This window comes from Hemitrygon akajei, unplaced genomic scaffold (genome assembly GCF_048418815.1).
Source record: "Hemitrygon akajei unplaced genomic scaffold, sHemAka1.3 Scf000049, whole genome shotgun sequence".
Lineage (NCBI taxonomy): Eukaryota > Metazoa > Chordata > Chondrichthyes > Myliobatiformes > Dasyatidae > Hemitrygon > Hemitrygon akajei.
This window is the reverse complement of record NW_027331935.1, coordinates 892228-918425: the sequence shown is the minus strand read 5'-3', so window position 1 is coordinate 918425 and position 26198 is coordinate 892228. Positions and strand designations below refer to the sequence as shown.

At 42.3% G+C, this 26198-nt stretch overlaps 1 protein-coding gene across 1 annotated transcript in view; it reads right to left on the bottom strand.

The window, feature by feature from the left end:
* Positions 1–26198, bottom strand: part of LOC140721000 (scavenger receptor cysteine-rich domain-containing protein DMBT1-like) — a 61252-nt gene that overhangs the window by 10265 nt on the left and 24789 nt on the right. The window contains exons 7-12 of the mRNA XM_073035865.1: positions 24321–24635; positions 22972–23079; positions 12079–12303; positions 9885–10199; positions 8960–9274; positions 423–737 (exon numbers count right to left, since the gene is read on the bottom strand). Coding sequence (XP_072891966.1) covers positions 423–737; positions 8960–9274; positions 9885–10199; positions 12079–12303; positions 22972–23079; positions 24321–24635 — 1593 coding nt within the window. The remainder of the gene's footprint in view (positions 1–422; positions 738–8959; positions 9275–9884; positions 10200–12078; positions 12304–22971; positions 23080–24320; positions 24636–26198) is intronic.

Sequence of the window (26198 nt, the reverse complement as noted above, 5' to 3'; positions counted from 1 at the left end):
ATCTATCTTTTGTAAGAACGCCTCACAGTGCAGTCTTTCTCACAGCTCCTTGAGTAGTGTAAAGAGTTGGTGAATAATCAGTCGACCATCAAACTGTATCGATGCATAGACAGGTGATTCTTTACTTGCCTAGCTTGAGTAAAGAAAACGGGGAAACACTGGATCGAGGGCAGAAGAGTTATTAGGCAGAATCAATACTGAACTCAGGGTGATTAATGTTATGACATTAGTAATGGGAAATATGAACATTCCAGATACGTAGGGAATAAGTTGATTGTTTCTGCGTAGGTGTGCTCTCACGCATTATCAACATTTTGACAGTTCATCCTGGCCCAATGGTCTCCTTTTCTGCTTTGTTTATTTATTACAATTCCGTAGTCACTGCGTGCTGCAAAATTTTAACAAATTGAAATTTTCTTTACCAGAGCATGTTAATGTCACAGCTTCTTTTTGACTGCAGTCATGTTCGCCCCATGGTGCTGATGGACATTCCCAGAGAAACGTTTCGTTACCCGAGCATCTCATTTCATCTAACAAAACTGGGAGAGAGCGTCTTCCGCAGTAAACGTGAGTTTTATCCTCCAAAGCATATCCACAACCCAGTTGTCTGCAGACCACGTTAGCGTCAACCAGATCCCAGGAGTCATCGCAAACCACGCCCCAAGATCCACGGTAATAAACCTCTAACTGACCAGCACATGAATCTTCACTTCCGGAGAGCCGTAACTGCAAGTGGCCTATCGAACAGAAACATGGAAAATAAATCAATATATTGGAAATTATAAACATCACCAGTTTGTCGTTTCTAAAGATGTTTCTGGAATTATTAGTATTACTCTTTAAAAGTATTGTGCCGGGATGTAACAATTATTCTGGAATTTAAAAATGTTTGAAATCTAAACATAAAATGTAAGTTTGGAAGAATAGAACATATCGATAAGCGTAGAGTTGCTTCTCTCATTAAGGACGGAACTCAGCGGCTGGTATTTGGACGTTTTACCACATCTGCTGCCTTTCCATTTCCCTGCCTTTTGCACAAACGAGGAAACTACAAGCCAGTTAGCCTGATCTCAGTGTTTGGAAATATATTGAAGTCTATTATCAATGAGAATGCAGAAGATAAACAAATGTCTGACAAATCTGTTGTAATTATTTTGAAGAAATAATAAGCAGGATAGTCAGAGGGGAATCGGTTGATTTTGTGGTACTTGGATCTTCAAACGGCCATCGTCAACTGGCCACACATGTGGCTGCTTAACGAGTTAAAGCCCATTGTATTAAAGGAAATATTCTAGGATGGGTAGAACTGTCGCTAATTGGCAGTAGGCAAGGATCGGGAATGAAGGGACTCTTTTCTCGTTGGCCGCCGGCGACACGTGGTGATTTTAGTGATTTTGGACCAATTCATTTTATGTTCTGTGTCAATGATTCGGATGATTGTGTTGATGACATTGTTCAGAAGTTTGCAGACAATATGAAGGTAGCTGGAGTGTCAGTTAGATTTGAGGAGGTGACAGGCCACAGAATTACATTTTTTTTTTAAGAGAGCGGACAAAAAATTACAGATGCAGTACAGTTTCGGGTAGTGTATGGTCATGCCCTTTTCTAGAAAAAAAACGAAAGGTTTGACTGTTTCCTAACTACTGGAGAGAAAATACAAAACAAAAGAAGCGCAAAGGGGCTTGGGAGCCCTTGTGCAGGATTCTCCAAACGATAGTGAGCTTGTGGATATTAAGGCAAGAGCAATGGATGTAATTTTGAGATTATTTGAAGCTCTGGTGAGACCTCACTAGTAATATTCTGTGCCGTTTTGGGCCACTTATCTCAGAATGGATCTGCTGAAAATGGAGTGGGCCAAAGGAGGTTCACTAGAATGTCATTTCATAAGAAGAGCGTTTGATGGCTCTGGGTTGAGTTCACCAGAATGACGGGTGACTTCATTGAAACCTATCGGATGATGAAAGGCTTTGACAGAGTGGATGTCCAGAGCATGTTTCCAATGTTGTTCGTGTCTGAGACCAAAGGACACTGCTTGAGAATATAGGACAATACAGCTGTGTCATTGTTGATTATCAGCGAGGAGGAGATTTTGTTTTCGATCCTACCTGTTGTCCCCGATGAGGAAGTCAATAATCCAGTTGCAGAGGGAGGAACAGAGACCCAGGTTATTGATCTTGTTTATTAGTTCTGGGTTTTTAGTACAAAATTAATCTATTATCAAGGTACGTATATGTCACCAAAAACGACGCTGAAATTCGCATATTTAGTAAATTGATTTCCACTTCCTTTTGTAGGATTTCCCTTCAGTAGAATTGAGGTTTCCATACCTAGCTGTGATATAGCTTGTTAATATACTTTCTACTACAATCCTTTCGATTTTTTTTTGCTTTTTTTTAAATACCATGAGTCTTCGAAGTCTCCCAAGAAACTCGGGACTCTGTGTGCTGTCGCTGTAATTGCAGTTAAGTGTTGCGTCTCCGACAGGTCCTCCGAAAAAGTAACAGGGTGTAATTGAAATTTCTGACCATCTCCGCATCTGATGCTCTGTTGAGGCCTGACTCATGGACCGCTGGTTTCCTCCTCCTGTACTGAATACCTCCAATTTGTCATGCTGACTTTGAGGAGGAGGTTAGAGCTGTGGCACCACTACTCCTGCTTTTCTAATATCCATTTAAAATGCTGTTGTGTCATCAACTTTGATTCGGTGTACGTCAGTAGGGTCGTCAGCAAATTTGAGAATGGCAGAGGTGTAGTTTAAAGCGAATGAAACACGAAGCTGTGCTCACAAACTTTTGGATCACCGGTGCTGATGGAGATTTTAGACCAGACCTTGTTGTCATTCGGAACATATTGTCTGGGTCTGCAGTGCAGGATACAATTGTACAGGTAGTTATTGGGATACCGACTTCAATTTTTTGATCAGTTGTAAGGGGATGGTGGCATTTTATGCTGAACTGCAGTGAAGAAACAACCCTATAATGTTTGTATCTTTCCTGTCCAGGTGTCCCTGGATAATATGAAGAGCCAATAAGATGGCATCTTTAGTGAACCTATTGCTCTAATAGACAAATATGGGATGTCATGGTCCTTTCTGTCAAACCGCACCTTGCTATTTACCTCCGGAATTGGGCCTCACTCCCCTCGTTTAACTTCCAATCATTCCCAGATTCCACTAACCATGCACTCCTGCTTTCCATCAGAAAATGCAGGATAAAGACAACAAAGAGCTGCTAGTTCGTTGGTCGTCTCCGGTGTGAGTAACCTCGTTTCATGGTTCTTAGGACTGTCAGTTCTAAGTCTAACATCGCTCCTGGATTTTCTCCAAACCCAGAACTCCGGGTAAAGACTCTCCCGGATAACGATACCGACTCTCCTCGATACGTCAATAACGCCTCCCAAATCTGCCTCCGCGCCCGTGTTCTGTACTTGGTTTCGTCCACCTACACGCCTGTGTAACACGGACTTGTGTCCTCTGAGGCAGAGGTTGATATGTTCCATTAACAAATTCTCAAAACACTTCCTCATTGTTGCTGCCATTGTAACTGACCGATAGTTCTTCAGGCAGATCACCAGGTTCTCATAAGAAATCGGTATGTGACGTTTACTTGTATCTCTATCAGACTGCCGAAGCAAGATGCTGACGATCTCCCTGAGCACGCCAGGCAGTTGATCAGCTCAGGTCTGAACTACATGTCCAGATATCCCGTCTAGTCCGGATGCTTTTGGTGACTTTGCCCTCATGAACGGTAAATGCATGTCAGCCTCACAGACTTAAATCACAGAATTATCGGGGGCTTCGGGAATTCTTGATGTCTCGTCCAGATTTTGACCGTCAAAGTGGGCATAAAAGGGATTGAGCCCAACTGGAAGAGAAGCTTTTTGCCCACTACGTCGCTTGATTTTACCTTGTGCAAACCCTGCCAAACTTGTCAAGCTTCCTTCGTGGGTTTCAGCAAGGCATTTAGAAAGGTACAATAAGCAAGGCTTAATGAGAAAATAAGGAGACAGGGGATCCAAGGGGACATTGCTTTGTAGAATCAGAACTGGCTTGCCCAAAGAAGGCAAAGACTGGTTGTGGACGAGTCCTATTCTGTATAGAAGTCGGTGACCAGTGGTGTGGCTGAGGGATTTGTTCTTGCACCAATACTCTTCGTGATTTTTATAAATGCTCTGGAGGAGGAAGTGGAGAGATGAGTTAGTAATTTGCTGATGAAACAAAGGTTGGGAGTGTTGTAGATAGTGTGGAGGGCTGTCAGAGGGCACAGCGGGACACTGATAGGATGCAAAACTGGGCTGAGAAGTTGCGGATAGGGTTCAACCTAGATAAATGTGAGATGGTTCATTTTGGTACGTAGATCATATACCACAGCAGAATATAGTATTAATGGGAAGACTCTTGACAGGGTGGAGGATCACAGGGATATTGGGGTCCGGGTCCTTTCGACAATCAAGGTGCTGGACAGTTTGACTCCGTGGTTAAGTATGTTTCCGGTGCATTGGCGTTCATAAATCGCGGGACTGAGTTTAGGAACCGACAGGTAATGTTGCAGTTACATTGGAAACTGTTCATACTCCACTTGGAGTATTTTCCTCAGTTATGGTCGCCTTACCACAGGAACGATGTGAAAGCCTTGGAAAGTGTGGAGAAAAGATTTACAAAGATGTTGCCTGGACTCGGGAGCATCCCATATGCGAAATGTTGAGTGATCTCGGCTTTTTTCCCTTGGTGCGCCGGAGGATGAGTGGTGACAGGTTTGAGATGTATAAGATTATGAGAGGTTTCCTTTTTATCCAGGGTTTTCGGGTGCTTGGAAGTAGGTACAGAGATGACATGGGTATTTTTTTAATGTAGGGAGTGGCGAGTGTGTGGAATGGGCTGCCGGCGACGGTGGTGAAAGAGGATACGTTAGCATCTTACAACAGACTCCTGGACAGGTGCATGGAGCTCAGAAAAATAGAGAGCTACCTAGTTAACCCTAGGTAATTTCTAGGGTAAGGACATGTTCGGCATTTCAGAAGAGATAACAGATGCATTGGTCGTGACCTTACAAGAATCACTTCATTCTGGCATTGTCCTGGAGGACGGGATGATGGTAAATATCATTCTAAGAAAGGAAGAAGGGAAAGGAGAGAGAATTATAGTCCCGTTTACCGATCCACAGTGGTTTGGAAAGTGTTGGATTCTATTATATATGATGATGCTCCGAGGTACTTGGAAAACAATGATAACATAAGTCAATGTCAGCATGTTTTCTGCTGAGGGAAATCTCGTCTGATATGTATGTTAGAGTCAGTTCTTCGAAGAAGCAATAAGTAGAGTGGACAAAGGTGAGGCAGTGGATATTTACTTGGACATTCGATGTCATTTAATAAGGTGCCACACATAAGGTTACTTAACAGGATTAAATCCCATGGCGTTTAGGAAAGGAACGGAGACGGATAACGGAATGGCTGATCGGTAAGAAGCATCGAGTGGGAATGAAAGGGGCCCTTTCTGATTAGTTGCCAGTTTCGCACGGTGCTCCTCAGGGGTCAGTATTGGGACCGCTGTTTTTCACATTGCTTTCAGTGATTCAAATGATGGATTTGATGGTCAAAGCTTGCTGATATTACGAAGAAGTGTGTAGTGGTAGGTAGTGCTGAGAGTCCAAATGTATGATAACGCATTTCGATAAAAAGGAGCAATATGCGGACTATTATCTAATTGGGGGGAAGTTTCAAACATCAGAGGTGCAGAGGGAATTAAGAGTACACGTGAAAACGACCAGAGGTTAATTTAGAGCTTCGGTCTGTGGGAGCAAAAGACGAATGTAATGTTGACATTTCTCTCAAGTTGAATAGAATATAAAAGCAAGGAAATAATATTGTACCTTTATAAGACACTAGATAGACCGGACTTGCAGTATTCTCAGCAGTTTTAGCCCTATCTCTCTGAAAGGGTGTGCTCTTATTGCAGAGAGTGCAGAGGAGATTGACGATGATGATTCCGGGAAGGAAGGTGTTAACATAAGAGGTGTGTCCGACAGGTAGATCTATACTCACAGGTATCTCATTGATATCTACTGAGTGTTGACGGGACAAGATAGGGTGGGTGTGGAGAGGATGTTTCCTATGGTGTGGGTATCCAGAAGTAGATGACAGAACCTCAGTTTTGAGGGGCGCCCGTTTAAAAGAACGATACAGAGGAATATGTTCAGCCATCTAGAAGTAAATATTTGTAATGATATGCCACAGACGGCGGTGGAGGCCAAGTCGGTACGGAGAGTTAGGGCGGAAGCTCATCGTTACTTGATCAGACAGAATATCAAAAGATATGGCCAGAAGGCAGGTGTTTGGTGTAGATTGGAATCCAAGATCAACCTTGATAGATGCGTAGCAGATTCGAAGGGCTGAATGGCCTAATTATGTTCCTATGTCTTTTTTATGCGATAGCATCAAATGTGCTCACAACCTGCTGCAGCTTTCAGGATGAACCCAGCAAAACTCAAAGTGCAGCAAAATATCACTGATGGAACAAATATTACATTCAAAATTCAGTGTCGTGACTGGGACAAGTACTAAGTCAGTCAAACAGGAAGGAATCTATCGATCACACTACATGAAAATCAGCTAGAAGGTACGGCTCACTTTCGCTAGATTAAACTCATGCAGACGTAAAAGGACAGCATTTCTGCTACAATGGTGTTGAACGATGAAATGCAATCGCCAAACTTCAGGTGACGTGGGTATTGCTACCACTTGGTTGGCGGAATTTATTAAGTCTGATGCGATTTGCATACTGTGTGACATCGCTTGTTATTGAACTATGTCACATCTCCAGTCAGGTTGAAAGTAAAAAGGGTTCTCAATTTAATTGTGCAATTGGTAGATTGCGTCTTGCGTTGTCAATGGGTAGCATGTATCTGCACAAGGAGAATATCAGTAATACAATTGTACTTGTCACATAGGCTGCACTGAGCTACAAGCCAGTTAAGAGTCTATGCATTGTAGCGATGTATTTCGTTTCCTCTTTCTGTCAAGCCCTGTCTACCAAAATGGAATAAAATTGATTTTGCAAGGACGTATCAGTTTAGGTAGCTGCGTGCGTAAAAAAGACAATATGTGCATTTATCATGATATTTCCAACGAGTTTTCCTATTAAAGTGTCATTCCTTCATAGTTCATTTTCCCTTTTTATACCGATTGATATTCATTACATTTATGTCCAGGGTAAGTATCACTTTTATATAAAAGGATAGCACTGAATGCACCAGACAACAAACAACCAATTTCATCCCATGCATTGACTCATCAAGGTTAGAGTTTCAGAGAAAATCTACGGAATATAGCAAACAATTAATGTTGGTTCAGAATTAATATCACAAAATTGATGTCTCTCAGACACTCCAGGTGACTAGACCTACTGATGCGCAAAAAAAATAATTCCATGAAAATCGGTATTAGTGCACGGACAAAAATATCACCAAACTATTTCATTAAACGATGCAGCGAAAAATATTTGAAGTAAAAGACAATTATTTCCGTCGTATTTGAACGTTTATTTGAGTCCTTATCCCTAATGGTTCCGATCAAAAATAATGCCAGGCGTCAGTACCATCGTTTGGTTTTGCACTTCCTTGCAAATTTCTTCTTTCAAATTCCCCCTCCAGAACCCCTTCCTTGCGCAACTAAATGCTGAAGTTCCTTCTTTTGGAACATAGAACAAAGAATATAGATGGGCCCAGCGTGTAACCCTCTCTATGAACTGCATATAAATGCCCTAACACATAGCACTCTATTTTTATAAGGTCAAAGTATCTATCTAAGCGTCTCTTAAAAATACCCTATTGTATCCGCATCGAACACTGACAGTGCATTTCATGCACCCATCACTCTCTGTAAAAACTTACCCCTGACATCCCCTCTGTATCTACTTCCAAGAAGCTTAAAACAGTGCCCTGTTATAGTACCATTTCACTCCTAAGAAATGACACAAACTATAATTCCTATAATCTTTTTATGCACCTGTATGGTCACCTCTCACCCTCCGTCGCTCCGTCACTCCAAGAAGAAAAATCCTATTTCACTCAACCCACTCTCATAAGGTATCCTCGCGAATCTTTGCACACTGTCTACAGTACCCGCATTTTCTCTGTAGTAAGCTGACCAGAACTTAACAGAACTTAACAAGTGGAGAATGACCAAGCTGTAACATTACCTCACGGCACTGGATTGTGCCATTGCTATAACTTTGATCATCATAAATTGAGACCCGAATAGAAGTCTGAATTTGGACAGGATAAACAAGGAGACTAGCACTAAAACAGAGGGAATAAGCGAGGGATGTGGGTGGGGCTGGGGAGAAGAGAGAGAGAGAGAGAGAGAGAGAGAGAGAGAGAGAGAGAGAGAGAGGAGAGAGAGAGAGAGAGAGAGAGAGAGAGAGAGAGAGAGAGAGAGAGAGAGAGAGAGAGAGAGAGAGAGAGAGAGAGAGAAGGCAGGTAGAACTCTTGGTATTGAATTGTAATCAATAGCAAAATTTTTGAACTTCCAGGACGATCCCGTTCAGTACATATCCCAAATTATGGATAAATCGTTGAAAACAAGGGGCAAATTCGCAGTTCTATCGAGGCAGAATTAATGCCGAATCTCTATGCGGTTTGCACATTTTGCCCAGATAAGTACGTTTTTATTCATTCGTGCTCATTTTTCTATGCGCCCCTCCCAACTTGTACTATGTACAAAGTTAATTGAGTACTATAAATTTGCTCGTATGTTTTAGGAGCGGGGCTACCGTAGGAGCTGTGGGTGACTATATAAATTGGAAACATTGCAAGAGGGTATATGATTGTCAACGCCGATTTGATGAAACAAATGGAGATTTCAAAATCGGCAAGTCTCAGTGTGTCTAAATTTATCTATATATAATTAATAGCCACACGATATTACAAATAAAAAAATTCCACTTTTCCATGCTATTCACCTGAACACAGGACGCCAACGCCGATGGTGTCGGAGGAAGACCGATTCAATATGGATGTCCTGCAATTTTCGAGATGTGATTCGCTTCCTTCACACTGAAGGTCGGTCACCCACACGGGCCCTTCTTTCGCTCTGTGCCCCGAGGCGATGTAGGAGGATGTGGCCACACCGCATCGCAGTTGCTTACAGACAACGTTGGCTTCATCGATATTCCAGAAGTTATCCTGAATTCTGCTCCATCTGCCGTTATCATAAACCTCCACCTGGCCGTCGCAGCGGCTTCCTCCGTCGGTCAGTCGCAGAGACCAAATGTCATCTACAATATGGATGGGATTGTGTAAAACAGTTAATAATTAGCCAATGTATCCCAGATATGTTCAGCTATTAGCGGCAAAAAATAATTTATACACTGATTTCCTACAAGGCAATCACCCCAGAAGCCATTAAACCTCTCTTCTCAATCCGCAGGATAAAAAAACACACACACGTAGCGGTCCCAGGTATTATTCCTACTCGCCGAACATAAAGGAAGCCATTTATTTATTTTTTAATATGTCATCGTTTTTTTCAACAGTTCATAATATGCGTTAACTCACCTGCAAATATTACATCTTTATTTTTACAGATTTTAAAATGGTACTAAAATTACTATCTTGACAACAATTGCCATAATTCTCTGCACTTCCAAATATTTTCTCCTCACATTTTAGTTTTATTCACTGTGTACTCAAGGTCTGGATATCCACAATAAAACCGTGCAAATTGCAAACACAGATCGTTGCCACAAAAATTCAGAATCGTTACCTAGTTTTGCCTGAAAATTTTGGATACATTCAATTGTTATTTTTTTCTTATTTTTGTCTCTGTTATGGATATCTCTACGACCAAAGAATGGTTTCATTCAGACTAACGCTTCAACAACTCACCGGTGCAGATCAGGCTGGCGTCATCTCCATGCGAACAGCTGATCTGACTCCACGCTGAGACTTGACAATCAGCTAATCGGGACTCATTGCCCAAACAAATGTAGTCATCCTTCCACATTGACCCGTTTCCTGTGCCAAAGTATGCATCTCTGGGAGTTGCCTTTACTGCACCACACTGTAGCTGTTCACAGACCACGGCAGCATCTTCCAAGCTGAAGTACTCATCACAAAGTGTTCCCCACTGGTCCCCGTGCCGAACTTCCACCCGGCCGGAACATCTGTTGTCCCCATCAACGAGTCGTGCTACATGATTCCCTGTTTTATTCATAAAAGAAGTCAGTTAATTAATCGTAACATAAACTAATTGAAAGAACTTGCACAGGATAAGACCGCCATCTTATCGCGAAAATAACAGAGTATAGCACTATGCAGACATGTTATTTTTTAATCTGATTGAAATGCAATCATTTTTCAAATGCATTTTTAAAGTCTTGTGAATAATCTGCATATACCACGACAGGAATCACGCGTTTTTGAAGGTTATTAACAGAATGAATACCATTGATTCAAACATTGGGCCATGCAGGTGAAGAAGGGTTTCCTTGCCTGATTTCTATACAGTACTCCTGATTCTGTTGATCGTTTAGTTTCATGCCCATCACTCTAAATGTTATATTCTGTCCAAGTTGAAAATACCGTTATTCAGCACCATATTCGACCCATGCAGTTCTTTCCCACTCAATGGTCGATAGGCATATGTATTATATTTATTTATTTTCTTATTTATATGTAATATTTGAGGATGCTTCATGCATTCAAATATTGTGCACTCACACGGGACATTTTCGAATTTCTTTTTCGTTATTGGCGATTAAATTGATGTTTGTCTTTGCTTGTGGTGTATATTTTCTTTGCACTTTTCCATTATCTGTTTCCATGTTTGTTTATTTCACTCATTTCTTACTTTCAAACTGTTCATCACGTTATGTCCCAACAAGTGTCCGCTGATGATTATAATCTATGGGAATTCACAAGCTATCTGCAGTTCAACTGACAGATATATATTTGATATTTTATTTATTCTTCTGCTTCATCTTTTTACGGTCGTTATGGCTAAATTTCTAGCAGTAACATCCGAGGCTATTGCAACAAGTTATCTCGCTATAACCATGTATTTTCTATACTGGTGCAGATGCATGCTTCGAAGTGTGCGACAAAATCAATGGTTTGTGTTCATCTACAGTTCCGCAACTTTTCATCTGTGTGGTTCCGTTCAGAAGAAAGGATAATTGTTTCGGGCAATATCCAATAATCCATCAGCGTATCAGTACTACAATAAATTATATTTAATTGCTTTGTGTTATTAGATATAGCCGTTATAGAGCTACAAAAGCTGCTGCACATTTCAACGTTTAATCAGTTTTATGTCTGTATTCAGACTTGTGATAAAATCCAGTATCATTTAATTTATTCGAATTATTAATTTTCACGTTAAGGTGTACCTTATAATTTGAAAGGCGTGCTGAGAAAATTTGCGACATGTACTTCACACTCAATTTCTAAAGGAAATTGCCAGTTCGCATTTTTATATATTTTTCACTGCAATTATGTATTGTTTAATTTATAATAACGCTGCACGACCAACTATTGTCCTACAAACTTAAAAAAAAGCGTATGTCTCGGCATGCTTATCTTTGTGTACTTAACGCATCTTAACCTGCACGTTTTTGTGAGAGTAGCATCATCGTGCATAACCCCTGCTATTAAGTTCCCCGATGAAAGAAATATCACCTCATTAGGGACACTCAGTCTCTTGATGCAGAAGTAAATGTGCGAATCTACAAACTTCCAGGTTATGTGATTTTAAAAGTGTATTTGTTAAGCTTTTGTTGGTGATTTTTGTTTCTACTTATTGAAGTCTTCAAATGTCCTAATTTCATTCGTCAAAACCAAATGGAAGTCAAACATCATTTTATTCTTCCGGCACTTTCACCCTCTTAATCTGTCCGTCAATATCAGATGATAATCAGATCGAACAGTGCTCTGCTGATGCAATTCGCTAATGGGAGAATTGTCGATAACAGATATCTGGATCCTAGGTACTCACCAGAGCAGATCACACCGACATCATTCTCATGGGTGCAACGATGAGTTCCTGAGGAAAATGGACAGTCCCATAGCCTCGACTCATTACCCTGACATTCAAAGGCATGAGTCGAAACTTGTCCTGTTCCTTCCCCAAAATAAGCTCCTCCCCGCACAGCAACAACGACTCCGCATTGAAGCTGACTGCACACCACGTTGGCATCATTCATATCCCAGTGCAGATCACACACCGTTCTCCAGGTGTCTCCGAATTGCACTTCCAGTCTTCCCGAGCATTCATCATTTCCGGACACCAATCTTGGAGCTCGGTGGTCTGAGAACGATATGAAGCACAGTCAGGAAAAAGAATATTTGAACAATATGCAGCAAATTCCTATTGCGTTCATTGCATATTAATTCCCAGTTGGTTCTCAAAGAGATGACATAGTTTTCCACGTCCAAATTTCATAATTGGATATCAGAACCGAGTATCAAGTTTATTTGCTCTCTTAGTCGTTAATTAAAGCTCGATAATAGATTCTTAACACGTTTATTTGTTTTTTTATATCCTCTTTTTTACTAGAGGAAATTATATTATCTTTCTTATGGTGTGATAACAAAGTCATGAACATATCATTATAATTAAGGAAAAAACTAAGAACATTATTATTATTATTATTATTATTATTATTATTATCATCATCATCATCATCATCAACATCATCATCATCATCATTATCATTATTATTATTTCCAGATACGGTGACGTTTGTATGGGAATTTCAAAAGCATCAATCATTTTGTTTTTTTGTTTCTCAAAGAGAATACGCGGAAATGGAATTGTAAAAAAAAATGCTGTAACTTCCCCATCGTTGCCCCATGGTAGAGCCAAGTATTCAGTAAAAAACGTGTGTACAAAAAAAAAATGAATTATACATTATATATAGGAGACAAATGCTTCAAACATGAAATAAATCTGATGAAATTAAGTCAAGATTTTCGATGAAGAGATCATGGCTAAATAATACGTACACAACCCTGGAAGAACTCAGCAGGTCAGGCAGCATCCGTGAGAAAAGAGTAGCCAAAGTTTCGGCCGAGACCTTTCATCAGGAATGTGGGGAACAGAGGGCCGAAACCCAGTAATAGAGATAGGAGATGTTAGGGCCTAGAGGTGCCAGGTGGAAAACAAATCAGAGGAAAGAAAAAGGGCGGGAGGTGTAGGGGATAAGCATGAAAGAACTGTAGAGATAAAGAAGCAGAAAGTTGAAAGGGAAGAGAGGCATCGCGGGACCTGGGATAGGGGAAGGGGGAGGAGGAGGGAATTACCGAAACTGGAGAATTCAAATTTCATACCACCAGGCTGGAAGCTACCCAGACGGCGTATGATGTGTTGCTCCTCCAACCTGAGTTTGGCCTCATCATGGCAGTAGAGGAGGCCATGTATGGACATATCTAGATGGGAATGAGAGGCAGATTTGAAGTGGGAGGCAAAAGGGAGGTCCTGTCTATTGTGTAGGTGCTTGACGAAGCGATCCCCCAATCTGCGTCGGGTCTCGCCGATGTAGAGGAGGCCACACCGAGAGCACCGGATGCAACAGACGGCTCCAGCAGACTCGCAGGTGAAGTGTTGCCTCACCTGAAAGGACTGTCTGTGGCCCGGGATGGTGATAAGGGGGGAGGTGTGGGGACAGCTGTAGCATTTGAACTTGCAGGGATAAGTGCCGGGTGGGAGTTCTGTGGGGTGGGACGTGTGGACCAGGTAGTCGCGGAGGGAACGATCTCTGCGAAAAGATGAGAGGGGTAGGGAGGGAAAGATGTGCTTGGTGGTGGGGTCCTGATGAAGGTGGCGGAAGTTGCGGAGGATAATATGCTGGATCCGGAGGCTGGTGGGCTGGTAGGTGAGGACAAGGGGAACCCTGTCGGAGTTGTGGTGACGGGAGGATGGGTTAAGTGCTGAAGTGCGGCAAGTGGAGGAGATGGGGGTGAGGGTATATTTGATGACGCTAGAAGAGAAACTACGATCCTGAAAGAAAGGACTTCTCAAATGTACATATACTTAGGACGGGAGGCATAAAAATTAATTTAGCGTAGGGTCCCTTTGGAGATGGAAGAAGTTACGAAAGTCATGCATTAGATATACATATGTACATCTGGGGGTACATATCTACAGATCCCTGAAAGTTGCCTCACAGGTAGATAGGGTAGTTAAGAAAGCTTATGGGGTTTTAGCTTTCAGAAGTCGAGGGATAGAGTTTAAGAGACGCGATGAAATGATGCAGCTCTATAAAACTGTGGTTAGGCCACACTTGGGGTACTCTGTCCAGTTCTGGTCGCCTCACTATAGGAAGGATGTGGAAGCATTGGGAAGGGAACAGAGGAGATTTACAAGGATGTTGCCTGGTTTAGAGAGTATGGATTATGATCAGAGATTAAGGGAGCTAGGATTTTACTCTCTGGAGAGAAGCAGGTTGAGGGGAGACATGATAGAGGTATACAAACTATTAAGAGGAATAGACAGAGTGGACAGCCAGCGCCTCTTCGCCAGGGCACCACTGCTTAATACAAGAGGACATGGCTTTAAGGTAAGGGGAGGAACGTTCAAGGGTGATATTAGAGGAAGGTGTTTTACATAGAGAGCTGTTGTTGCGTGGAATGCAATGCCTGTGTCAGAGGTGGAGGCAGATACACTAGAAAAGTTTAAGAGACTACCAGACATGTATTTGGAAGAATTTAAGGTGTGGGATTATATGTGAGGCAGGGTCTGAGGGTCGGCACCACATTGTGGGCCGAAGTGTTTGTAATGTGCTGTACTATTCTATGTTTCTATATGTTCTAAAAAAGCGCCATTCCAAAAGATTCTCGAATTTCGTCCACCTGTACATTTTGACTAGTCCCTCTGTCATTTTATACGTGGGTTCCATATAAACTGTGGCACCTACATTGGAAAACAATGCAGTGACGCTGTTCCCTACCGTTGAAATTAGGTAGCGCTGAGGCTTCACATCCAACACATGACTTTCGTAACTTCTTCTATCTCTAAAGGGACCCTACACTAAATTAATTTTTATGCCTCCACCCTAAGCATGCACACGATGCTTTCCACAGGAAACGCTTCATCCGTAGTTCCCTTCTCCAATTATGCCTCCCCTCTAATCTTTCTCTCTGGTCATTTATCCATGCAAGTAGCCAACATTCTACACTTGTTCAGTCACCTCCTTCCTCCCCTCCATAAAAGCCTGCACCGAGTCCTTCCAGGTGTGTAACACATCCCCTACGAAATGTTAAGTTCGTCTAATGTAACTACGCTGTCTCCACTACATCAGTGAGACCTCATCAATGTGCAGCTCATTTTTCTCTCTCACAAGCGGAACTTCCCGATAGGCCAACAATTTAATTTCCACTCCCCTTGCAACATGACGGTCCGTAGCTCTACTTGTGCCACAATGTGGACACACTCGGGTTGAAGTAACAAAACCGCATTTACTATTGTTGTAGATATTAAGCCGATGGCATAAATATGGTTTTATCCTTGGAGTTTAAAAAGTCGCTTCCCCTCCCATGTGTTCAATTCCCCTCTTATAGCCTCTCACCTACCCAGCACATCCCTTTCTATCCCTCCTCTTTCCATTTCTCTGACCTGACACTTCTACGCATCTCCATAGTTTTCCCACCCACTTGCTTTCACCTACCAACTTATAGCTAAATTTCCTCACCACCTCCCATCTTTTCATTCAGGCGACTGCCCCTTTCCAATCTGTTCAAAGAAGTGTTCGCCGAATCGTTTACTCATTTGCATGGATGCTGAGACCATGTGCTGTTTTCCAGCAGCGTTTTTGTTGGCTACTGTAGATTTCCGGTATCTTAATAGTTACATTTAATGCCACAGAAATGTCGACAATATACATCTTGAAATTATTTTTCTTCGCAAACATCGACGGAAACAGAGGAGTGTCTTGAAGTCTGAATAACAGATAAAACGTTGAAACCCAGAAACATATCCAACTCCCCCTCCCCCGCACAAGCAGCTGCAACGCAGCAATAACCCCACCCACCAACAAAAAACATCAGCAACCTCTATCGACCACTCAAGCGATCAGCAAACTATCAATAAAGAACCAGACTTGCGGTATCCCAAAAACGACGTGCACCCGATAATGTATCATATCACAGGCTCGCTCTCTCCCTAATTAGGGAACAAGAGGTGTCGGCGTTTCACAGTGAGAGGGGGGCATAACAAACAACTCGCTGACTTACGATTTTAGAAGTTTAGAATGCGTCGCTTTTCCCGAGCACTCCGGCCAGTGAGTCGGCAGCAGAAAGGCACTGTTTTCCGGACAGACAATCCATGGCAGTTAACCCGTTGCCGAACTTGTTGTCTATGCAACGAGTATTTTTTTATATATATATGTGCTATAAGGTAACACCTCTGTCTGCTTTAGTGAAAAATAACTTTATCTATTGTTAAAAGGTCTCAAGCTGTCCGTGCAATATCATTCAGATGCTTTTCTACATCCTGTCAAGATTAATAGTAGCATTCACATGTCACGTCGATTACAATTATCTTAAAAATTTAAAAGTGCATTGGCATGAAGATAGCGTACAGCCTTACCTCAGCAGAATCACGCTCGAGTCCTCGGCCAATAAGTAAGACTTATAGACTTAATCATTTAATCGCAAATTGTGTACTGTTTATTATTTTGTGGTACTGATTTGTAACAGGGGACACTTCGCTCAGCATCCACCCAAACGAGATTTCCTAAGTTTGGCCGGACCGGAGGGCTCTCACCCCCGAGATCAATCCTCTGGTCGAAGCGAGTGTTACACATCTTCCATAGAGTTTACTGTTCTGAATACTCGTTTGTCATTGCAGTCAACATAAATAAACGTATTAAACTCTATGGATCTTCATCTGCATCTCCTGTAACTAACGAAAATGCATTTATCTTTGACAGAGTTTGATATCTCTGAATTTGTTTACCACGACCTTTAGGGATAGCATTCCGAAATTGACAACAAAAAAAGTAGTTTGCCAGATATAACCAGATATTTTTGTTGTTTTTTTTTTAATTTTGAAGAGAATAGAGGTTATCTGGAAGAAGCTTTCACATGTTGCCATTTTTGCTTTGTCAGTACATTCAAAATGTCATTCAGAGTCTGTCAGGCCAAACATGTCCCCATATTCACATAAGATTAAATATTTGCCGTTGTGTATTTTGTAGCATTGTTAAGTCCAACTATCTTGCCCTTTTATAATATATATGCATTAATCAAAACACGTTTCAACTTAGGTCACACGGTGGCGTAGCATTTACTGTAACACTGTACAGCGCCAACGACGAAGATCCAATGCCCTCCACGGTCTGTAAGGTGTTTCTCCGTCCTGCCAAAGACCGCGCAGGCTTCTTCAGGATGTTCCGGCTCACTCACATTCAAAATATGTTCAAGTTATTCAGGGTTGGTGAGTGGTGAACATGCTGTGTTGTATCATGGCCGATGTTCATCCTCGATTTATAAGACGCGTTTCAATGAATGTTTCTATGATTCAATGTACAGATGATCCACAAAGAAACTTAAAAAAATTACTTAATTTACTGAATATAACGTTTTTCCAAGTTATCCAATCTGTCTCCATTAAATTACTCAATTCCCAGCAATATTTCTGTATCACAAGGGTGGATTAACCACAGCTGCATAAAGTTCTAATTAGTGACAATATTCTCTTTTTATCCATATCCTGTTGTATTATATATTAGGTATCTATCAATTTCGTTTCCTCTATACAGTTGATAATCCTACGACAAGCATTTATTTCTTAATTATTGATACACATCGAAGACATGGAAATTCAAGCACCAACTTTGGATGAAAAATTGGTCACAGATGAACAATAAGACAAACTTGGTTCTATCATTGGATTCTGTCTCCTGCAGCGCAGCGCAATATCAAAATGATTCAGCTTGCCTGAAGGTAACCCGTGTGCCTCACCTTTACGAAATCCTGTTATACAAATCCTTGTGCAAAATATCTTTAATGTGTACTTCTGTGCCATGAAAAAATTCCCAATTACTTGAACAATTAATCAAGCATGTTAGAAACACGGGGTTACCCCATCACAACGTTATACAGAATATGCAGAATCAGACCCTGTCTTTCCAACAATCTGCTTTCCCCAGTGAATACAAATATCGTCCTGCGGAGTTCCTGTCGGTTGACGACGTTAAGAGAAGGCAGAAATGGCTCCAGACGATGGAAGCCCAGCAAGACGATGCAATTACCAGTTTTAGTAAAAGTTACGTAATAATTAAAGACTGTTAAAATTAACCAAATAGAGGTTAGTAATATCGAAGAATCATGTTTAAAAAAATATAGCTAGGCAGTATATTAATATATATTAGGTATGCTGTCCGGATTTTATGAGAACAGATTCCCTTGTCAAAGGCGGGGAAATCACAGCTGAACCTGAGTGTGTAAACTATAGTAGGGCTCAGTTGTACAAATTGCTGCAGTGCAAACAGAGTTTGCTTCAGGGGATTTGATGGAGAGATAATTGCTTGGCCGCAGTCATGAAGAATTGATTTGAATAACTTTCAAATCATTACAACACACACAACATGCTGGTGGAACACAGCAGGCCAGGAAGCATATATAAGGAGAAACACTATCGACATTTCGGTCCGAGACCCTTCGTCAGGACTCCCGACGAAGTGTGTTTGTTGTTTGAATTTCCAGCATCTGCAGATTTCCTCGTGTTTGCTTTTCAAACCATTATGTCCTTCTCACCTTCTGCTACAGAAAGGATTTCTTAAGCTGCAAAAAGTTGTAAATTTTGTCAGTCCCAGCATGAGAACTGGTCTGTGTAATATTCAAGACATCGTCAAGGAGCGGTGCCTCAAAGAGGCGGTGTCAATCATTAAGGAGAATCCTTCCACCAAGGACATGACAATTCCCATTGGTAACATCAAGAAGCGGGTACAGAAGCATGAAGGCTCTCACTCAGCGATCCAAGAGCAGCTTCTTTCCGTCTGCCATCTGATTTCTGAATGGCCACTCAACCCATTATCACGACCTCACTATTCTTTTTTTCAGTTTTTGCAATCTTTATTTAAATTAACTATTTCACACTCACACACACATATCATGCTACATACACACACACATACATACATGTATATATATATATATATATATATATACACACACATTTATATATATATACATATACATACACACATACATATATATATATACTTATACATGTATATATGTACACACACACACACACACACACATATATATATACATATACACACACATACATACATACACATGGCATTACGTATGTGGAACTAATGGATCAGCCGTGATGAAGTGGTGGAGTGAACTTGATGTGCCGAATGGCATAATGTTGCTCCGATATTATATACCGAATGCAATTCACATTTTTTCCTATATTTCCATGTATTGCATTCTACTGGTGCTACAATGTCAAAATATATCAAGACAAATGCCGATAATATTAATTCCGATTCTGATTCCGGAAACCCGATGGTCGAAGCAGTAGCTCTCTAGAAACGGCAGCCATTTTCAATTCCACCGTTCATGGAAATCCCTTTCAGACGTATCTCCAGTTTTATGAGGTCGAGAACTCCTTCTGAATCCCTTGATCACTGGTTCCTGTCCAGGCAATCTACAGCATTGTCCAGAAATGGAACGACGTTGTTCATATATTTTTCTCTATACAGGATTGGTGATTAATTCAGTTCACCAGCAGTTTAACTTTGTTCAAGTTTCCTACAATTCCGATAGCTTTTGATCCTCTCAAGTGTGACAATGTCTGGAAATAATTTCCTATGAAAAAGTTATTTCGGAATTGCATTAACCCTATTTTTGTTCACATTGTTTTCATACACTGTAGGTTCAATTACTGGTTTTGCGAGACAATGGCAGTTACACAACAGCAAAACTTGCCTGCATTTGAAATTTAAAATGCAACGCTGCAGTTAACACAAATCTGAACCGAATAGAAAAGAAAACAGAAGCACACAGACGGCATCATCAACGCAAAGGGGAGTACACGCACGTTCTGAGGTCGAAGATACTTCGTTATAACTAAAAAGGCAAACGGTTCTTTGTAATGATACCAAGCAATAGCGATGGTCTGAAATCATGTTCATATCTTCTCACAGAATGAATGCGGAATCTAATCCGGAGGGACGTTGGCATTCACAATGCCGTGAGTGTGATCATAAGACCATAAGATATAGGAACAGAAGTAGGCCATTCGGTCCATCCAGTATGCTCCGCCATTCAGTCATGGCTGATCCAATTTTTCAGTCATCCCCACTCCTCTGCCTTCCCCTCAAACCCTCTGATGTCGTGACTAATCAAGAACCTATCTACCTCTGCCTTAAATGCACTCAATTACGTGGTGTCCACAGCCGCTCGGAGCAAAAAATTCCACAGATTTACCATCCTCTGACGGAAGTAGTGCATCCGTATCTCTGTTTGAAATCGCCCTTCAATCTGTTCAGGACTTTTAACATTCCGAATGTTTCTATAAGAACCTCCCTCATTCTCTGGAACTCCAGAGAATGCCCTTCAATTCCTGGAATCATTCTCGCGAATCTTCTCTGAAACCTCTCCAATGTCAGAAAATCGTTTCTAAAATACGGAGGCCAAAATTGCGCGCAATACACTGTGTGGTCTGCAACTAACTTATGGAGCCTCAACATCACATCCCAGCTCTTATATTCTGCACCTCTAGAAACGAATTGCAAAATTGCATTTGCCGTCTTCAGCTCCATCTCAGCCTGAAGGTTAACCTTATGGTATCCTGCACAAGGCCTTCCAAGTCCCTTTGCATCGATGCATTTTGAATTCTCTCCCCATCTAAATAATGGTCTGTCCGTTTATTTCTTCCCCATGCACTTTCCAACATTTTATTTCATTTGTCACGTATTTGCCCTAAGTCTTTAAGCTACCTAAGGCTCTAAGCACTACACGCTCTTCCACCTATCTTTGTATCATCGGCAAATTTAGCCACAGGTCCAGTAATTCCATAGTTCAAATCATTGACATACATCGTAAAATGCAGCGGTCCCAATACCGACCACTGTGGAACTCCACTGCTAATCGACAGCCGGCCAGAATAAGATCTGTTTTCTGCCAAACAGCCAATGCTCCACCCATGCTTGTAACTCCCCTGTGATCCTATGGCTCTTATCTTGCTAAACACCCTCATGGGCGGCACCTTGTGAAAGGCCTTCTGAAAATCCAAGTACACCATTTCTACTACATCCCCTTCGTCTACCTTGCTTCTAAGTTCCTCAAATAATTGCAATAGTTCAGTCATGCAGGAATTTTTCTTTCCGGAAACCATGCTGGCTTTGGCCTATCTTGTCATGTGTCTCCAGGTATTCCGTAATCTCATCCCTATCAATCGATTCTAACAACTTCAAAACATTGATATCAGCTAACGGTTCTCTGGTTTTCTGTCTGCTGCGACCCAGATTTCTTAAATTCTGACGTAACATTTGCAATTTTCTAGTCATGCGGTACAATGCCAGAATCTTTCGACTCTTGAAAGATCATTGTTAAATGTTCCACAATCTCTCCAACTAATTCCTTCAGAACCCGAGGGTGCATTATATCAGGTCCAGAGGTTTATCCTCAGCCATTAAGCTTTCTGAGCACCTTCTTAGTTGTGAATTTCATTGCACACACTTCATTTCCATGACGCTCTTGAATGTTCGATATACTGCAGATGTATTCCACTGTGAAGAATAATGCAAAGTACGCATTTAGTTCCTCTGCCAACTCTAGGTGTCTCAGTACAATATCTCCAGCGTCATTTCCTATTGGTTCAATATCTATCCTCAACTCTCTACACTTTTCAATACTTAATTATGCTTTTAGTATATTTTTTGATATTAGTCGCCAGCGTCCTTCCAAACTTCATCTTCTCAATCCTAATGACCTTTTTTGTTTCCTTCTGCAATCTTGAACTTCACTGTAGCTTTGACCTCTTTGTACGCCCTCTCCTTTTTTTTACTTCGGCTCCCACTTCACTTGTCAGCCAGGGTTTGCTGTCCTTGCTGTCCTTCCTACTGGTGTCCATTTCCAGTCACCTTGTTCTGTTCACTTCTCATGTCATTGTGATTTCATTTACTCCACTCAAATACCAACACATTAGGATTTAGTTCTCCTTAGCATATTGCAAAGTAAACGCCATCATATTCTGATCACTTTTCCCTAAGGGTTCCTGAACCATAAGCTCTCTTATCACCGCCAGATCATTGTGCAACACCCAATTCAGCACAGACGATCCCACAGTGCGATCATCAACAAGCTGTTCTAAAAAGCTATCCTTTAGACATTCCACAAACTCCCTCTTTGGAGGTCCAGTACTGACCTGGTTTTCCCAATCCACTTTCATGCTAAAGTCCCCAAACAATATCATGACATTACTCTTCTGCCACTGCCATCACAAATCTCCTGCTGCAATTTGTAGTCGTCATTCTGGATGTTGTTTGGAAGCCTGTGTCAAACTGCCAGTAGGTTCTGTCATACGGGAGGCGTTGGAACGGACACAAATGCAAGACTCAGACACTGAAGTACTAGGGAGGGGACTAGGTGTATCAAGAAAACAGTGTGGTAGAAACGACACTGGACAAGACACAGGCTCTGGACGAGACTAGGAGACAGGGCCTGTGCTAAAACTAAACTAGGAAAGTGGGACATGGACGATGAACTAGGAATTGGATCTAGGAACGAGCAACCTGGACAAGGACTCCGAGCCAGAGACTGGACAGGGACCTCGGACCTGGGTCTTGACTCAGGCTCGGAGGTGAAAACTGGACGTGGCAAGGCAACAGGACTGGTCGTGTGGGCAGGACGCGGGACTCCAGGGCTGGACGAGGACATGAAGCTTAGACTAGGTCTTGGTGGAGGGAGAGCAAAGCAGAAGCGGGGAGCGGCGTAGCTGGACACGGACACTGGCCCTGGACGAGACCAGGACTCATGGCCTGGGCTACAACTTCAACTTGAACACGAGCTGGAACCTCCTCGGAGCATCGGGCACGGACTGGAATCTCCTCGGAGCCTTGTACTGGAGCACAGGAATACAGAAAACAGAGCCAGGACCCTTCCTTGGGGACAGGACATAGGGATGGGACTCGTACACGGTCGCTAAACACAGGGACGCAAAGAGACAATTCCAATCTCAACAATAGATATTTCCTTCTTTTGGTGTGGCAAGTCTCCGTTCTCACTCCGGCGGCTGAACTTGACGGCGATAAGGGCGAGGATGCAGGCAAGGTTGCCCCCAAGGCTTCAGATGTGGGTAGTCGGCAAGGCTTCAGGCGAGGGTTTCAGGCAGGGCTACAGGCGCAGGTTGCAGGGAATGCTTCAGATGGAAGGAAGGGAACTGTTCGGCCTCAGGATAACGGCAAAAACTGCCTGACTTACCCTGCGGAGGCAAGGACAGGAAGGGTCACATCCCACCATAGGGTAACGGCGGGAATGTCCTGACCCCACAGAGGCAAGGACGGGATACGGACGAGCCGAACTAGAAACCACACTCGAGCCAAGGATCACTTATATTCCAGCCACAATATGAGAATCAGGTGCCTGATTAAGCACCGCTGAAACAACAGACAGCCAGAAGACCGGGAGTCCGGAGTCCACGGAGCAGACCGCGAACCGGAATGAGGACTTCACGGAACGGACTATGACAGGTTCCATTTACCCTTGCCATTTCTTAAATCACCCCAGAGAGACTATGCATCTTCCGATGCTATTATCATCTCTTTCTAATGATTTAATGTTATTTCATATACACAGGACAACACTACCTGCTTTGTCCACTATCCAATCTTCCCGCCACACCATAGATCCTTGACAGATGTAAGGGCAGTTTCCTAATCCCTTACTTCCTACAGGACTCAGCTCATTTTATTCATACTTCGCAATTAGCTGAAGTTTACTGACAGCTTCGAAATAAGACGGAACGCAGGGGGACCAGCAACAGAAATTGTGGTGCAAGAGAAATTGCCAAACTTCGAGTTTGGTCTATATTAATCCCGACGACAACATTTTGTATTTTCTTACCCACAGATGTCGCTTGCTCCGTTCAATCGTTCTGGTGGCTGTGCCGGCTGTCACGTATTTACCTTTTTATGTAGGTGTTTGATATCAGAATGCTCTCTCAACATGACAGTAATAATCTCTAAACAGATAGATTTAGTACCCGATCTCTCGCGGCGAGCGGTAAGCTTGTGTTATTTTGAATCTCGGGCAGCCCGAATCAATAAAGACAGGATGTACCCAGAGAAAAGGTGCTCAATTTACCTGCGCAGATAACGCCGGCACAGTCAGGTAGAGAATGGATGTAGTAACTCCACTCTTCTGATTCACATTCCCGCAGAGCAGACTCGGTCCCGTCGCAGTTAACATAATAGGTTATAACGTTGTCAAAAACCTTTCCAAAGTGATATTCGTGTGGGGTTTTCAGCGCGGCGCCGCAGCTCAACTCTCTGCACACCACAGTTGCATCCAACAGATCCCAACCGTCAGGATCGACAGGTCCCCAGTCTCCCTCATAGTTCACTTCTAGTCTCCCGGCGCATGGACTGCCTCCTTTTTCCAGTCTCACCTTCCTACTTTCTGGAAGAAAAAAAAGATTAAACGTTAACACAAGAGTTTTAGAATAGGCTAGGAATGTTGAGTCGCAGACACAAAATTCTGACGGATCTTTGCACATCAGTCAGCATCCATCGAGAGGAGCAAAGCACAGAGAATACGAACATTGATTGTTCACGCTGAGGAATGGCCTAAGCGCGAAGCATCGATTGTTTGTTGATTTCCATATATGTTTTATTGAGATACAGGGTAATTGAGATCACTGCTGTGGGAAATGTGACTTGTACCAAAGTGCTGGGCTGCGCCTGAACCCGAAGGGTGCCGATATCCTCGCGGTGAGATCATTGGCTGACTGCTCGGGGGCAGCGAGTGGGAAAAGCCATTTCAGTCGGCTGCCATTGTCCAGTGGTGTTTCGCAGGGTTGGGTTTCTTGATTGCTTCTGTTTACGCTGTATGTCAATGATTTAGATGATGAAATAGATGGCTTTGTTGTCAGGTTTGCAGATGATATGAAGATTGGTGGAAGGACAGGCAGTGTTGAGGAAACTTGTAGGCTGCAGAAGGACGTCGACACATTTGGAGAACAGGGAAGAAAGTGGCAAATGAAATGCAATGATGGAAAATGTACATAAACATTGGTAATAGAAATAAAGGTGCAGACTATTATCTAAACGGGGAGAATTTCAAAACAAAATCAGAGGTGTCAAGGGACCTGGAGGTCTTGGTACAAAACACCCGAAAAAAGTTAACTTGCAGGCTGAGTCGGTGGTGAGTAGGACAAATGTATTATTTTGCTCTAGCGTCTTCATTTCCAGACGACTAGAATAAAAAAAAGAGCAGGGATGTGAATCTGAGCCTTTATACGCACTGGCGAGGCTTCACCTTGAGCACTGTTAACAGTTTTGTGCTCCCATTCTGAGAAAAAGATACGATGGTATTGAAAAAGTTTCAGAGGAAGCTGCGACGATGAGTCCACGAATGAACGGATTCTCACAGAACAAGGTTTAATTCCACGGATCTGTATGCGCTGTAATTTTGAAGGATGGGGAGGGGATCTCAGTGAAAATTTCGGATATTGAAAGACTTGTCGGAAAACATGTGAAAAGGACGTTTCTCGTGTCGGAGGATTCTTGGACAGGAAGGAGCACCTTAACGAAAGAGGGTCGTCCAGATAGAACAGAGATGCTGAGATATTTATTTTGCCAGAGAGAGGTAAATTTGTGAATTTATTACGAAAGACAGCGCTGAAAACCAGGTCGTTGGGGATATTTAACACAGAAATTGATAAGCTCTTGATGGACACGGCAAGAGAATTTACAGAGAGAAGACCGAGGAGTGGAGCTGAGGAGAGGGAAAATGATCAGCCGTGACTGAATGTGCAGCAGACTCATTGGATCAAATAGTCCAATTCTGCTTCTGTGTCTCAGGGTCCTACGGAGAATTTCTCTCCCACCACAGATGCTCTTCGACCTGGTCATATGAACGTGTAGTTGTGTTGAATGACAAGTATGTTTACGGTGTTTAACATCAGTACAGGATACGATAACACGAATAGTAATTGCAACATGACGGAAATAATCCCGACAC